Here is a 17299-nt window from a genome sequence, read left to right as displayed (position 1 = left end):
TAGATATCAGTGTGAAAATACAGGTGCAGCTATGAGCCCAGTCATAGTGATGTTATGGTATAATTTTTAAAAAGTATACATATATCGTAATGAACAATAATATAATGTACTTACTGCCAACTCTTAATGCACCTTTCAACATATTTCACCTAATACGTTGTTTTCAAGTGAGACTTTGGCAGTATTACATAAATAGCAACTGTGTTTCACTCTTAAGCAATCACTAAGTGCTCTCACTCACTTATCTGGTGTGCAGCTGACCAGTGGCTTATGGGAGATCATTACAACTATTGTAATAAAACATCACAAAGCCACAGAGCTGCGAGAGTGACTGTTAGAAAAAGTTACCCAGCCTCTTTTTAAGACGTAGGATGTTTTGTTTTGGGGGGTTTTGCTACAGTTCAAAACTTCACTGATAAACAGGGGAGAGTTTGTATAGAAAAAATTGGTACGTTTTTAATACTCAAATATACAAAGCAGGTGTGGAGGAAATTGAGTTTTTCCAGAGTGCTGAGATTTCTTCTCATTGACTCCCAGTTGATTTTAAATTCTTTTTAAAATTCTCCTGCTTACATGTTGAGCACTAATTCGACCAGCTGCACATTTATCTCAACTTCTTGTTAGACGCACTCCTGCTTGCAGATTGAGGACTGTAAGGGGGTCTAGTCTTCAATTTACCACTTCTATGGACTCCTTCAAAAAGCAGTTGAAAACTTGTCTGTTTAGTCAGGCCCTCTTTTGAGACGCTTTTGTTATTATTGCTTAAATATCTGTGGTTTTATTCTGTTTACATGCTATTAACTGTTTTTAATTTTCTATATTTTATTGTGTTTCTTCCTAGTTTGTATTTATTTTGTTGTACAACGACTAAGTGACTTTATGTTTGTGAAAAAGCACTTTGTGAATAAATACTTGCTTACTCAAATAGAATAGGTAAAACAACATCTACATATTGAAAATGTTTCTTCCTTTATGTCATCAACTGTGTAGGTTAGCTAGTTTGCATCACGATTTTCACGCCTTAAATACACAAAACTTGTAACTCCAGTATGACATGTTTTCATGAGGAACAGCTTTCAAGCTTTGTGATGATGGATTTTGCAGATATCCAAGTGGTTAGCCTAGGTAGTAAAGCTTGCTCAACTCAAAGAGGATGTTGGTTATGACACTGTAATCATAACATACACTGAAAGAACCTCCAGTTATGAAGGCTCCATGCAGTCCATTTGAATATAAAAGAACAGAAAAGTAAAGAAAGAGAATGCAAGAACAACACACACACACAAATGTAATCATCTGTAATTGCAAAATTAATAAATAGCCGTTCCAGTGCTTCCAGAAGCAGGATAAATATCTTGTGTCACATAAATTTGGTACAGCTGAAACCATTATAACCACAATTTCGAATCAGTTCATCAACGCATAAATTTATCTATGAAATTTCTCAGTAACGCATGAGAGATAGGAACAATACTAGTCACAAACATCTGGCTTGCACTTGTCCATGTTAGGAGCTGAATGCATGAATGCATTCCACCTGAAGTATTTTCATTTTCAATACACCGTAAGTGCACCACAAATATGCGTATGAGGTACAACATGCTCTAAAAAGAGTGTTTTTAACATAACCTGTTCACGTAGAATTTAAGGGCTAATTGCTTTGCATACAGTTTACAACACTGGCACTACACATCATCATGACAGAGTTCATTCTTGATGGCATGACCCAAGTACTTAACTTTAGTTGCTGCATTTAAACGTTACAAAATAAGGGGAAATTTTGCTTCTGGTCCTTTAAAGCTGAAATGGTCATTATTGCATTCTTTCTAGGCTTGAATTCGATACTGTAAAATATAACTTGAGCAGAGCCTGAGCAGCGGCTGCAATTTGGCAGCATTCTGGCATTCTGGAGACAAAACAACTAAATCGTCATCATATAACAAATTATCACCCAGTATTGTGATTGTTTAACATTTTAGAAAGATCGTTCCGTATATAGGCTGAAGCAAACAGATGACAGTATCCTATCTTGTCAAACATTTATAATATTTTACATTTCGTATTAACTGCATGGTTAAAAAAAAAATTTAAAAATGGGGGAAAGAGCCCCACAACTGTGAAGTGAAGCTGTGTTAACTTTATGAGATCATCAACTTTTATTGTCATGGACAGAACCCTACTAATACTAAGGGTTGCAGAAGCACTAATGAATGTACACAGTGGAAAATACCTCTAATCATTTAAATCCTCCTTTAGGCAGATTATGTCTCCATACATACTTAAAGATCTAGTTCATTCATTTATAACTGCAGTTCTGTCATTATTGGTGAGAATGGGAGTATAGACCCTGAGAAGACACATGTTAAACAGCCTCAGATTCAAACCCAGGCTTATGACATCTGGACCACCTGCTCAAACGGGGGAGCTATATTGGTGCTCGTAATGTTCTGACTTTCAGTATTCAAAGTGGACCAAATAAAAAGAGCTGCATCCCTGAGATTACCATATTAAGGAGATCCCTCCTAACTGACATCATAGAGAGTCAAGAGCAGAAAGAAAATATCTGAAACCGCGTTTAGAGCAGTCTGAAGGCTGAGCTTTAGCTCATTGAGATTACTTAAACATATACTGACTGCATTATTTGGGACTTTGGCCAAGTTTAATTTGAGCAGCCACACACTGAAGACAGCTTCCACTGCAGTCACAGGTGACGTTATACGCCTGTTAGCACACATGAGCTAAACTTTATGCTTGAGGGTGATGAAATACTCCTTCATGCTTATAATAAATATGAAATTTTGGACTGAAAATTCTGTGATGTACAAAAATTTATATAATTTACTTTACTTAATATAATTTACTTAAGAAGTTCTCCAAGGAGCTGCATCCCATATGCATGCACTGTACCCTGGTCTGACCATAGACAAAGTCACATGCCCCGATTCTATCAATGGGTCATCAGTCCTCCTAGCGTCTGGGTGTCTGGATGTGTATTAAGACCCATGAGGTGAGTGTGAGGCTCATGATGACAGCTCCTGTGCTGCCCTGAGGGTTACTGACGGGTGGAAGCTGTGACCTCAGACCGTGATCACTGAACCTGACCTGTGGAGTCTGCAGGATAACATCAGGAGAAGCAGGGCTGCGAAGCAAGACTGACTGCTGAACAGAGCTGGACAAACAGCAGAATGACTATCAGAGTGACTCCAGGTGAATGGCAGCTGTGGAAGGAGTAGACGAAGACTAGTCTCTGCTTAATCTGTGCGACGACCGCGACCAGTACTTTCACTGCTGCTGCCTCTTAAACAAAGTCATTTAGACACCGTGAGGGACTAAGAGTGGGAGAAAGTGTGTGTGTATATAGATATAGATATAGATAGATAGATATATATAAATCATTTTTTGCAAAGTGCCACTGATGCAGCAAACTGTTAAAGTCCCTCTCAACTCGAAAATGTGTGTTGCTAATTGGCATGTTTGTTAGATTGATTGTTTCCTCGATTGTATGTTGAGGATTTCTGTTTTCAAATTCATTCACTGAAAAATAGAGGTTTAGATACTGTAGATAAACATGATTTTGTGACATCACAACTAGTCTAGAACGCTTTCTTAGATGAATTATAAACTGTTATTTTTGATAAATTACTATGCACTCTGTTATTGAGTTAATGAATGAGTACGATATTATGTCTTGTTTTTACGACCTGTGATCATCAAGGTATTTTGGACAGGTTCACAAAACCTGTTGTGGTTTGATCAGTAGTTCTGATGGCAGTAGATCAAACCTTTGATGTCCCACTGATGTTAAAATGATGAAAACTGAATATGTAGAAATCAAATAAACAACTTAAAGTTAAACTGATGACTTTGAAAATGAGGGTAAATGTGGTCGAAAGTGTCATTTTTTCATACTCATTTTGCTTGTTTTTTGTAGCTACAAAAAGACAATCAAAGATTTGATTGTTTTAAATGAGCATTAGACACAAATAAATGAAAGATAAACTCATTAACTAGGTGAAGTTTATTGTTCAAAACGAACTTAAAGACAGACAAAGAGACAGGCCTGTACAACTCACCCACCGATCTAATCAAGTCCAGTCACCTCTGCATGACTGAAACGTGTCCTTTCAGCTCTGGAAATCCGAACACTTTCACACACCACAGGCAGAATAATAAATGAACTGTAGATACACTGATCACATCGCGGGCTCCTCGGCTCTCACATGTTTGTCTTTGCAGTCTGAACAGACTAAGCCCCTCTACTCAGCTGTCATAATTTGTTAACGAGTCTTTTCAGGGAGGGAAAAAAGAAAAAGAGAAGACAGAAAAAGAAAAGAAAGCTCTTCACGAGTGACTGAAAGCAGAGGTCCATCCAGAGAGGGAACCCAGGGGCGACATCAGACCGATTTCAGACCAGCCCGTGATGGCATCTCTGTATATTTTAATATTAATGACCTCGGCCGCAAAGCCGCCTCTAAGCTTCCAACAGGTGCCCCCAGCCCCACTCGAGTCTGAAAAACTGGGATCATTCAACGTCTCGCTAACCACCGCCGGTCAATAAAGACTGCACATGAAGAGGACTCCAAGAGAAGGGAAAAAGACATAAAGAGTGGAAGGGGAGTTACAGAGTCAGTCATCTCTTGCAAATAAGTTTTTGAGTCACTTTCCCCAGCTGAAACACGGGTCGATATTTTTCCCCCCCTTGAGAAAGAGATTGACTTTTGTTTGGAGTTTGTGAGAAGTGGGAATCAGAAGCGGGACAATGGGACTCCCCACGGCGAGAGGCTGAGAGGAGCCATCTCAAATCAGTCAGCCAGGGGACTGACTAATCCGTCCATTGTACCTCCCCAGCCACCGGCCGCACATCAACACATTCGCCCCCAATTGTCCCCCACCCTCATGCAGCGGGATTTGCTCTCCCCAACAGCCAGTTTTGTCCACGGCAGTTCGAGCGGAAGTTTCTCACTGACAATTTGCCCCAAATAGATTTGTCAGAGCGTCCAACTGCACCGCACCGACTTGTGGGTTTGGGTCTTGGGTCTGTGTTTTTGGTGGTGGTGGTGGTGGTTTGGGGGGGGGGGGGGGGGGGCTTTGGCGTGTGTATGTGAATGCGTGTAAGTGCGCATGGGTTTGTCTGTCCGCACGCACAGGTATGCCAGCATCTCTTTTACACTGCAGCTAACGAGGTGGCGCGGTGGCAGTGGAGGAATGCGGGGATAGGCCTGTGGAGTTTAAGGAGGAGGGCTATAGTTTTACTGTACTCACAGACAGCGTGCTCCTAGATGAGCAAGCACGACAACAACACTGTGCTCCTGAAGCATTAAACGCCCACTTTAATAACCACTTTGAAAGAACTGCTGACTCCAAACCTTCCAAGAGAAGCATGTTGCTGTACACACTGTACCTGATCAGCTGCTTACTCATAGCGTTAACATCCTTTAGATAGAGAGTTGATGTTGCAACTGAGGGAACTGAGTTTGTTTTCTCATTATAACTCACCTGCAGTTGCTTCAATATGTCCAATGTGATTCACCATTCGTGAGTCTTGAGTAATTTCGATTTAAGACTTGCCATCAAAACAATTTGGGAAGCCAAATGTGGTCCGATGTGCAAGTGGAAACCTGCGGGCCCCTTAAAATGTTGAAGAATCGCTCGGACAGGTAGTCTGCATCTATTCAGTGACTCTTATTGAAGAACTGTCCGTGGTGCTGAAATCAGACTGATTATCTTCCACTTCTTTGGGACGTTAAATCATATTTTAGGTTATTGGATATTAACAGTACCTGGGGAAGATCTTTCAACTGCCGTTTTCGGAAATGTGCCAAACAAACCTTTTTGCGTTCAACCAGTGGAATGTTTTCAGAAAATCACTGTCATTACCATAGCAGATGAAGTGATTCTTCACGGTCCAGACAACCAACCTCCTCGGCTAAACACGATCAGTGTCTGTAGGCTATGAGATGACTGAAGATGATCTCCCTGGCCAGTTTTCAGAGATCCACGGCTGCTGGGGCCTTTGGTCGACTTGAATTCTCCCTATTATTTGCTTTCTGGAGCTTAGTGACTTCTCTCCAAAGCCAATTGGTTTACGCCTGGTCGGTTCGGGGGGCCTCCACAGTGATAGCAGTACATAAAAGATGGATAAACTCTAATGGATGGGATCTATTTGAAGATTCCCCAAAGAGCAAAACATTGGATGTTCTAATAATTTTTTTAAAAAATCAACAGGTGCACAATCCAAGAATATAAAATCCGCTTTCTGTCTGATATGTGATGTTTTCGCAGGTGTTTTTTCTCATTGTTCGAAACTCATTCAGACATTGAGCACACACCGCGGTCTCCCTGCATTGTTCTGCGCTGACTTCTGTTGGACTCTCACTCTTTTCTCGTTGTTAAAGTCTATACTATAGTATGTCAAGTATCCGCATACTGATGCCGAGATCCCCCTCCCCAAAAAACAGATACACAATCCACTGCCCCCTTTGTTGGCCACATTTCATTGACTGCTGGAGGAGAAGAGAGTCACTCATACAAAAAAAGTGAAAGAAGGCAGCCCGGGCAACCATGATGTTGGTTATATTTGTGTAAAGGCTATCAGTGAATGACGAGGATTAGGACGAGTTAAGGAGATTATGTCACACATTCACCATTCACCCAACCCAGCAGCCACCCACACACATGCGCACACACAGACACACACTCACACACATACACCACTTCACGTGCATTTAGAAACAAATGAAAACTGTTATCGATTACTGATTATGTCTTCGTTAAGGAAAGTTATTGGATCTTATTTCTTTTGAAAAGTTAATAATTTAGGAAATGCAAAAATAAGCCAAAAATAAGTCTGGGGGGGAACTTAAAATTAAAAAATTTCTACAGTATAAGTGGCCTATTCAGAGAATAGTTAAAACACACAATTTGCGTCTATAAACGTCCTACAGAGGGCCTTTCTATGAGCCCCCTCAGGAAAATCAAAGGAATATTAGAATGATTTCTCCTCAGGCTTGTTAGGCTCCAGCCGGAGCCGTTCAGCTAAAGGGCAGATTGAAAGACACGACAAAAGCTAATTGCAATTAACTACGCCTCTCCGCCTCGCCCCTGTCCGCTTAAATCGACACTTTGTGAGTCCATATGGCCTTCAGTGTACCGTGGGAATGAACACAATTAAAACAGAATATGGATTTCTGGAGTTACCCGGCGAAAGCGCAACAAGCTGTCAAGGTCAGTGTGTCAATGAGTGGGCCCCGGACAGCCGGCCGTGGTCTGCACCTTCATGTCCAAAACCGGATCACCCACTACAGAGAATGGCAGCTACAGAGGCAGATAGATCTATCTATCTATCTATAGATAGATAGATATATAGATAGATATATAGATAGATAGATAGATAGATAGATAGATATCAAAAGTTATTATTATTATTATTATTATTATTATTATTAATATTAATATTATTATTGCCCATTTCTTTTGCTGTAACTAAAAAAGCTAAAGTGCAAGAGTGCAAATCGATCTAACATTTTAAAAGATAATAGTAAAATCTTAAATGTGAAGGGCTCATGAAGTTCAGCGGTAGGTTTGCATGAATCGTCAAAGAAAATCAAAGTAAACAGAATGAAAAGCAAATATATTTAAGTGTGTTTATATATTCCATATGTATGACTTTTTATATTTCACATTTTTCCCAAGTTTGTATTTAAAGATGGTTGTTAAATTAAAAATGAATGCTTACCTTTTACATTTAATAAAAGGTTCTTTAAAAAAAATACATTAATTTCTAGAAGCCTTGTTTTTTTAATAAGTTATATTACAAGGTCCCAAAGTGTGTCTGCATGGTGTATCTGCCCACCTAACGAGCTCCAATAAGCCACTAACAAAGGAAAGATAATGCAGACTGTGGAGCAAAACTACACCAACGCCCCCGAGAAAACGGGGGAGAGATGGATATTTTACAACTTTTAACTGTATGAACCTTTTAAATTTGTCGTCTCTTTAGCCTTTTTTATATTTATTAAAGAATCAAATACGCAATAAAGTGTTTTAAAAATTAAAGTTCAGCTTTATGACAGTTGTCTTGACCGCTGCTACGTATGTGGTGGAGCCCAAGCATTTAATCTGGAGGACTGTACGAGGAACCAGACACAAATGTCGTTGTGCTAGTGTAGGAAATGAGGAGCGCTGACTGTTGAAGGTCTCAGCCCACCCTCACCCCCCACCTCCCTGCATATGGTAATACACTCTTATTAGTGGTCAGCATACCTTAGCATACCCGAAAATATTTACAGTAATCAGCCTCTTAAAGCCATCTCCACGGTCCCAACAGTTTGGATCATTTTTACTTTTTTATTTCATTTTATTTTATCTTTTTATTCTTTAGGATATGCGATTATATATTTTAAACACATTTTGAATATTTTCGGTCATATTATTATTATTATTATTATTATTATTATTATTATTATTATTATTATTATTATTATTATTATAAATAAGAGTTCTACACAGTAAAAATCGCAAATGCAGTCCAGGAAAACATGCAACATGTGTGTTTTGTCTGCAGTGGATCTGGCTCCGTTAGCAAGGCACTTCACAGCACTTGCACACACATTCAAGCGCACACACACTCCCTCGCACGCCAGTGACGTCAGGATGGAGTTTGGAGTAGAAAGCCAAGTGGATGAAGGAAGTGGAGATCTCCACCCTCCAGCCTCCCCCTGACACTTCTCATAAATATTACCAAGGCTTATTCGGGAGGCTCCCACCATAAAGTCACATCGTGTCCTGGTTTTAACAAGTTTTCAACCGTAAGAAAATCGGAAATTTGCCCCTTTTTTCCCTTCGCCACCGCGTTGGCAGTATCGGATGCGCTCCAGCCACCGTTTTTCCAACTCGAACTTTACGCACCGGCTACTGCGCCACTAGCTGGAGAGCTGCTGCTGCCGTTTACCGGCTGCTGCCCGGGGATCCAGTCCTGGTTCTCCGGAATCTTCGGCGTCGAGGGCAAAGATCCCTGATAAAATGTATAATTAATGTTTTAATTTGTGGCTCTCGATCGATCGGAGGCTGACTTTCTATCAACTTGGCTTCGGGACTTTGACTTGTGTTTCTCGTCGCTGCTGGCAAAGAAACCGAGAAACCACAAGTGATTAAGTGTCACAAACTTCATTGTTTCTGTCCACAAGAAGAGAAGAAAAAGGACACTTTTTATCCAGATTCTTTAAAATATCGAGGATCCATGATGAGCAAACCCACCGGTTCAACAAGTGGCTGTTTGGATATTCTGAATGTCAAATCAAGTAAGTTTTGTTCATCATCATCTCCGATTCCTCTGAAGAACACGGCATAGATAATGGGAGGTCTACAGTAGCGACGGGTATAACAAATGAGTGAGTGAGTCCATGGTGTCTTTAAAGATGTTTCTCACGACTCTACCTCATGATCACAAAGTTGTGAGTATGGGGACTGGCTGTCGGCCGTCTCAGAATGCAATACATGAACATCCCCGGATAACAAAGCTCCTGAATGAAAGGAAATCATGTGTAAAATTTATTTTGTAATGTTGCTCACAGATTTCGAGAAACAAAATAAGAAGGAAGCGAAAATAATAAGCCACATTCATTTGCCGACCACTGCTCTTCAAAAGCCCCACATGCTTCCCTTTGATGACACTTGTTGCCTGCAATTTAATTTTCAGCCTTTAAAAAGAGTAACAGCGCAATATGCAGGGTATCATTCAATCTTACATGAAGAGAAATCCCGTTTGCGCACGAGATTTTTTTCTCTTATGTCTGAAATGTGTTTGCGCATTTCTGAATCCCTCATTTGAGTTTCCTGAAGCGCTTTAAATCATGTTACTGACTTTTTTTTTAAATAGTAATAAATTTCAAGCAGATTTACACTTTCCTATCAAATTATTTTCTGATCCTTTTTTTCTTAACCCTTGCAATTATCCCTCTGCTAGGCCTCATTATGAATTCAAATGAAGGCGGACTCAGATCATAATATAGGCCTAAAGTAGGCTATTGTTCTCTCTCTCCAAAGAATGGACATTTCTGTTGAATTCACATTTGATGCTTCTTTTAGAGCTACCACATTTTTTTCACACCAGGCCGCCGCTTTTAAAATCTGTGCTCGGCCGATGTAAACGTGTGTTTTCAAATGAGAATAAAACGACTCACAGCATTGCTGTGACTCAAGTTCACAGCCACGCTACCGAGTGGTCAGAGGAAACAGCTCTTTCTCTCCCTAAAACTTCATTTCCAACTCTTTTAGCAGGTTTTCGCCTTGATGGTGATTACGTTAATAGAATATGCCATATATCTTCAAGCAATTACTGCTCACAATGGAGACGCAGTGGACCCCCACAGCGGGAAGTTAAATACATTTCCCCCTTTCACAACAAAATTGTCTGTCATTTTTATTTAATTGACTCCCAGCGACCATCGTTTAATATTTGGGGGGACATTTTTTCTTGTTGAAAATGTTTACACTTTCGGTCATCCGCGGTTTAATTAAACTCTAAATTTTAATTTGGGGGCTGTGTCAATGAAAATGTGATTTGGTTAGCTTTGGTTTTAAAGGTTTGTTAAAACAAAATAAAAAAGAATGATTTATTTTTAAAAAAAATTAGAAAACAAGAAAATAAAAGAACAACAGTGATACTACTACTACTACTACTAATAATAATAATAATAATAATAATAATAATAACTAGGACCAGTATGGAACATGTTGAGCGTAAATTTCTCCAATTACTAAGGACAAGTTGGGTACCAAAATACCAAATTTTGTTTAACAATAAAATGTTTAAATCCAACTTTAAAATGACTTTTTATTGCATGTTACAGCAATTAAATGTCTTTTGCGTACATTTAAAGGGCTACAGGGTGTTTTGATTCTTAATAAACAGCCAATTCCAGTCCTATAACTCTCTCCTGAAGTCATTGTTTTTGCTGCTGAGTAGTTATTCCCATGCTACCCTTTTTGACGGGTCACTGGTGAATCAATGAGCAGGTGGCAAAACGTCAGTGTAATTACATAGACGGCTTTTCCCTCCAGAATAAAAAAAGGACTGCCTCATATGCATACAAATATCTTCTTTTTAAGAGATTTGAATACAAAATCTTCACAAAAAAAATCACATTTTTTCATCTACACCGGGGTCGATTTACATACACTTCATTTGAGTTGGTGAAACGAGTTGGTACGCATTATTCTCATGGTGCAGTGTCACTCCCTAATCCTGGGGCCTATAGACCTGTGGGATAAAGCAGCTGTCGAGTCCCATTATGAAGTGGAGTTGGCAGCTTGTCGAGATCCAGGCAGTCAGACGAGGTTCAATGGGAGAAAATCATTAAGTTAACACTTTCCCCTAATGTCTCCATTGTGCGTTTTCGGGGTATTGTCTTAGAGAGCTCAAATATAACGCTTCCCACCGGACTTTATTCTTAAAATGTGCGCAGTGAATTCCCATGGTCGTGCTCGGATGAGACGCGGGGCGTTGTCCAGTGTGCGTGTAATGAGTGTGAGAGCGTGTCTGTGGCTGTGTGGAGTTGTCGGACATAAGTAAGTCACATGCAGGACAGTTTGTTCATTGCTTCAGTGTATATGAGCTCGATTATGGTACTTTTTAACTGATTATAGGGTCGGTGTAAAGTCACATAATTGCAGGTCGGCCGCTGAACTGCAGCCAGTGTGTCAACTTTGAAAACTGTTATACCAACTTATTCTGGAAAAACACTGTAAACACTTTGTTCCATCATATTTATTCATAAATCCCGCGATTACGCGAGCAACCGCTACAAAATGTCATCAAAATGTTTTGATTTAAAACTGAACTGTGCGCTTCGTAATTCAGTGAGCACATCATTTACTTGACATTTTTGACCTCTCCCAGGTCGGATTCTGGACATCCCATGTAAAGTGTGCGGTGACCGCAGCTCAGGGAAACACTATGGTGTTTACGCCTGTGATGGCTGCTCGGGATTCTTCAAGAGGAGCATCCGCAGAAATCGGACTTATGTGTGTAAATCTGGCTCGCAGGTGAGGCCTCCTTTAAGTTTATACAAGCTCGTAACTAAATTTCCCTGCTTTTTACACGAGGCTGAATTGGCTGTGGTTAAATGCACCTACTATTTGCGCTTTTCAAATTCGATTAAGTAGTTTTATTTATTTATTTTTAATAGAATTTCAAGCAAGGCGGGAAAACAAGCAGGCAAAGGAATTATCAAATCAAGCCTAAGTGAGAAACCTGTACGCAATCATTGCCATGAATATGGAGCAATTTCTTTCATTTTCCAAATAAAGTTAGCACCCTGCACAGAATTTGTCTCGTCCTTTATTCTTTATATTCCCTAGGTGTCTGATTTTCACCCACAAAACATACCAAGCGTTTTACGCGCGTAATGCACATTTTACGAGCTGATTTCTGTTTGCTTTTCTTTTTGGCGCTGAGTTAAGTCTCTCTTGATGAGCCTAATTATGTCATGCCTGGACCATTAAGTACTGGGCTAAGTGCCGCGCTGCTGTAATATATCAGGTGTAATCCAATCTAATGTGATGACTCGAAGCCGAGGATTTAGGCGGCAGAGGGCGGGATAGAGTACTTATCCTGCGGGATGAGGCCACACTGGAGCCGCAGGGGAGCACCTCCATAACTAAAAGATAATAGTACGATCTTTCACCTGGAGATTGCCCTCCCAGGAGGATAATAGCAAGAAGCTTTTTTTTTCTCTCCTGCAAGCTAAGAGAATTTTAACTAGAAGCTGTAACCCCTTCCTCTTTTTATGTCCCCCTCTCCCCCTCCCCTTTTCTCTCTGTACAGGGTGGTTGTCCCGTAGACAAAACTCACAGAAACCAGTGCCGAGCTTGTCGTTTGAAAAAGTGTCTGGAAGTGAACATGAATAAAGACGGTAAACGAGCTTAATTGAATTATCACGTTGAGCAAAGAAACGCCAGTACAGTAGGACAGTATTGGATTCGGGGGAGAAAAAAGTGTATAAAATCTGTTAATCAAAGCTGAAAAGAAGTTGATAATTACCTGCTGCTTGTTTTAAAGGAGATCTTATTTATACCTCCTGGGAGCGCTGGTAGAAGCTCATTATTTTTTTTCTTTCACGCAGAACATTTGCACTTTAAGGAGCAGCTTTCGTTCAATAAAATAAACCCAGGATTGCTCCTGGAGAATGCAATTAACGATCCTGATAAATAAGCAGTTTGCTCTCTTTCACACTGCCTTCCTACTGTCCTGCTCCACAGCCGTTCAGCATGAGAGGGGGCCACGGACATCTACAATTCGCAAACAGGTCGCTCTGTATTTCCGGGGCCACAAAGAGGTGAATGGCTCCTCGGCACATTTCCCCGGATCCTCACTACCCGGTCCTCCTTTTTTCACCACTGTCACCCAGCTGGAGCCGCACAACTTGGAGATGAGCACAGTAGCCACTACACCGGAAAGACAGGCCATCGTGGGTCTAGCACAGCCAACTCCTAAGGTAGATTTTTATTTTAAGATTACGCAATTTAATAGCTACAACGTACACTTTCTTCAAAGAGTTTTAGACCTTCAAGTAAAGAATGAGAGCATAGAAGTCAATCATTTCTTGGCTCTCGTGTCGCAGTCCATGCATAGTTTTACATTTAATCACTTCTAGATGTAGAATTCCTTAAAATGTTAGATGTTTGTATTTCTTCCAAACCGTTATTGTGCGATTAATTAGTAAACATTTTTTTTAAACACAAGGGTTAGAAGTTGAAATTCCTCTCCAGATTTAAAAGCCTGTAAGACCAACAAATCCGCCAATTAGATTTCTCACTGTAAATCCACCACAAGCAACACTAATCATTATAAAACTGGGCGCTGGGGCTTGGAATTCGACCTTTGTTGTTCACTGTTTTCCGACCTGCGTTTCTTTCTGACATAAACAATGACAACATTTTCATTTTCCCTCTCTGCAGTATCCCCACGAGGTCAGTGGCACCCCGATGTATCTGTACGAGGTGGCTACGGAATCTGTGTGCGAGTCAGCTGCGCGTCTTCTCTTCATGAGCATCAAGTGGGCAAAAAGTGTCCCCGCGTTCTCCACCCTCCCTTTATCTGATCAGGTAGCCACGATTTGGACTCATTCTCCAAATGAATGATGCTTAAACATGATCCCCAAACAGGCCATTAGCGCCCTGTGGGGTTTGAAATGGTGAACAGCTGCCAATTAAGTATTTGGTCCGCAGACAGACGCTTTAAATTAATTAAATTAATGTCATGAATTTGATAGTATCGATTTGAAAACCGCATATCTAATAATTCCCAACCAAGCCCTAAAACCTGCACACAACATGGAAAAATAAGAAGGAATTATTAATCTTATGTTGTTATTTTTACCATTCAAAAAGTTTCAAATACTTTGAATGGTTTAATTGTTGCGTGTTGTGCACAGTTTAACACTTAAAATACCCCCTTACAGCTGATTCTGTTGGAGGACGCTTGGAGAGAATTATTTGTTCTGGGCATCGCGCAGTGGGCCATTCCCGTGGACTCCACAACTCTTCTCGCTGTTTCTGGTATATGCAAAGCACGAGAGAATTTTAAGTGAAGAGCGAGCAGCTGTTGTCGTGCATAATAAAACTTTTCTTCACATTTATCCAAAGGGATGAACACTGAAAACACGGAGTCTCAGCGGATGAACAAGATTATGTCTGAGATTCAAGCGCTTCAAGAGGTGGTCACCAGATTCAGACAGATGCGCCTTGACGCGACCGAGTTCGCCTGCTTGAAATGTATCGTGACATTCAAAGCTGGTGAGTACCTCGCAAATTACTGCCCGAATGTTTGACACAGTGTAAAGACTCTTACCGGAAATAACCATATTTACCAAAGCAAACCTCAACTTTCTCTGCTGCATACAACTACAGCCAATCTGGGAAGACAGAAGAGAATATATGACATGTCATTACAGCAGTGTCATGTCAGCAGATTTCTAACAGCTATAGTGATGCCTCTTGTCTTACAGTTCCTACGCATGGAAACACAGAATTAAGAAGTTTCCGCAACGCCAGCGCTATTGCTGCTCTGCAAGATGAAGCCCAGCTCACTCTCAACAGTTATATACACACCAGGTAAAAGAGATCTATCTATCTATCTATCTGGCGATCGTGGCTCAAGAGTTGGCAGTTTCCTCTGTCAGTGCGCCTCAGGGCAGCTGTGGCTACAGTGTAGCTTGCCATCACCAGTGTGTGAATGGGTGGATGACTGAATGTAGTGTAAAGCGCTTTGGGGTCCATAGGGACTAAGTAAAGCGCTATACAGGCCATTATCTATCTATCTATCTATCTATCTATCTATCTATCTATCTATCTATCTGGCGATCGTGGCTCAAGAGTTGGCAGTTGCCTCTGTCAGTGCGCCTCAGGGCAGCTGTGGCTACAGTGTAGCTTGCCATCACCAGTGTGTGAATGGGTGGATGACTGAATGTAGTGTAAAGCGCTTTGGGGTCCATAGGGACTAAGTAAAGCGCTATACAGGCCATTATCTATCTATCTATCTATCTATCTATCTATCTATCTATCTATCTATCTATCTATCTATCTCTCTCTCTTCATCCTAAGATAAAGCATGCTTTACGCACGTGTCAACTGGCTATAGTCTGCCAGCTTCATTATAAAGTTAATGAGGCAATAAGCCTCCTGTAATTGTGCAGGTGCACCAGATGAAGCTCGTATTCAAGCTAAGTAGGAGCTATTTGTCACAGGTGTGCGGTAATTGGACAGGCTGCAACAGACAGTCTGCAAATGGAACCGGACAAAAAGGCTGTTTTTGACACCAGTTGTGTTTCAGGTACCCGACTCAGCCGTGTCGTTTTGGTAAGCTCCTCTTGCTGCTGCCGGCCCTCCGCTCTGTCAGCCCGTCCACCATAGAGGAGGTGTTCTTCAAAAAGACCATCGGCAACGTTCCCATCACCAGGCTCCTGTCCGATATGTACAAATCCAGCGATATATGAATTCTCACCATCTGCCGGGGCGCGTGAGGAGGGGAAAAAAAGACTGGAGGCCCACGAGGAGACCCACTGAACAATCAACACAGACTGTCAAATCATAGCAGGTGTAGCCACGGCACAAAATCTCTTACGGGCTGTCTTAATACAGCCTATTTAGGCTTAGGCTCCATTGAACACATCCGGATCACAACTTTAGCCTGTTAACAGTTGCTCTAGTCAAGGATTAGCATGTACCTTTCATTAGAGACCTGCCTGTCTGATTCTGAAAACTGCAATATCTTGTGGCCAAAACAGCTTGCAGCGTTTAAATGTCGCCTTAAGGCTCTGGAGAGCACCTGCCAAGCACGTTTCCTAAAGAAACGCTGTACATTAAGACTTTTTTTGTTTTGATTTTTTTCCGAGTGTCTATGAGACCAATGAGCTTGACGACCAATTCACCATTTTATTTCTGTGTTCAATCCCAACGGAGGAAACCAAAAAAAGAAGAAGAAGAAGCATCCGGGGGGGAGATGCGAGTCGCTGTTCCTCAATTCGGTGCTGAAACCAAATGCACCGATGAGGCGTCAGCTCCATGAAGCATTGCGGAGGACTCTTTAAAAAGGATGCACTATCTATCCCCCCTCCCCCCCCTTTGACTGTAAAACTACATTCATCTGAAAAATGGTGTCTGTATTTAAATGGCTGTCCCGTTTGTGTTTGGTGTGTCCTGTTTGAGGCGCAGCATAAAAAAAAAAGAAAGAAAAGAAAACGCTTAAGGTCGACTTTTTGAAGTTAGACACTAACACTGGATACAATCTTATTCAGCACTTGGAAATGTTTTTGTGGCCTGTAATGTTTTTATTCTGTTGTAAAAGCAAAAAAAACAAAATTTTTAATGGAGTTATAACTATTTAGAGTTGTAACCAAGAGAATAAAATACACTGAATTAAACGGTTTTCATATAACATGACCTAGATGCTTATAGTATAGTTTTACTATAGATCAGGGGTGCCCAATCCCGGTCCTCGAGAGCTACCGTCCTGCAGCTTTTAGATGCATCCTTGTTCCCACACACCTGAATCAAATGAATGGCTTGTTATCAGGCCTTTGCCAAACATGATGGCATGCTGAAGAGATCAAACCATTTGATTCAGCTGTGTTGGAGTAGGGATGCATCTAAAAGCTGCAGGATAGTAGCTCTCGAGGACCGGGATTGGGCACCCCTGCTATAGATGCTTATAGTAAAACTACCAGCTGGAGCCCTGGCATCATAGCAAACAGTGGTGTTGGTTTCATATCTAATTACAGTGACACTTTATAAGGATGTA

The 17299-nt window shown here is 40.9% G+C and overlaps 1 protein-coding gene across 2 annotated transcripts; it reads left to right on the top strand.

Annotated features, from left to right (window-relative positions):
• The first annotated feature begins 8690 nt into the window (after positions 1–8690).
• On the top strand, positions 8691–16922 carry nr2e1 (nuclear receptor subfamily 2, group E, member 1). Of its 2 annotated transcripts, XM_026143359.2 has the most exons (9): positions 8691–9299; positions 11900–12045; positions 12827–12914; positions 13261–13496; positions 13960–14106; positions 14463–14559; positions 14647–14796; positions 15009–15114; positions 15833–16922. In XM_026143359.2, exons 1-9 carry the CDS (start codon positions 9239–9241, stop codon positions 15993–15995), a joined length of 1194 nt encoding a protein of 397 aa, XP_025999144.1. In that variant the 5' UTR covers positions 8691–9238; the 3' UTR covers positions 15996–16922. The 2 variants fall into 2 exon arrangements, with proteins under 2 accessions (XP_025999144.1, XP_080145721.1); XM_080289595.1 differs by lacking the exon at positions 11900–12045 and having other exon boundaries at positions 8692–9299.
• Positions 16923–17299: the final 377 nt, after the last annotated feature.

Source organism: Astatotilapia calliptera, chromosome 15, assembly GCF_964374335.1.
Source record: "Astatotilapia calliptera chromosome 15, fAstCal68.1, whole genome shotgun sequence".
Classification (NCBI taxonomy): domain Eukaryota; kingdom Metazoa; phylum Chordata; class Actinopteri; order Cichliformes; family Cichlidae; genus Astatotilapia; species Astatotilapia calliptera.
Note: the sequence above shows the minus strand (reverse complement) of the source record. Positions and strands in the feature narration are given on the sequence as shown.

Coding starts and splice junctions, on each gene's coding strand:
- nr2e1 (XM_026143359.2), top strand. CDS start 9,239: ATGATGAGCAAACCCACCGGTTCAACAAGTGGCTGTTTGGATATTCTG. Junction 9,300..11,899: donor TATTCTGAATGTCAAATCAA/GTAAGTTTTGTT, acceptor GACCTCTCCCAG/GTCGGATTCTGGACATCCCA. Junction 12,046..12,826: donor TGTGTAAATCTGGCTCGCAG/GTGAGGCCTCCT, acceptor CTCTCTGTACAG/GGTGGTTGTCCCGTAGACAA.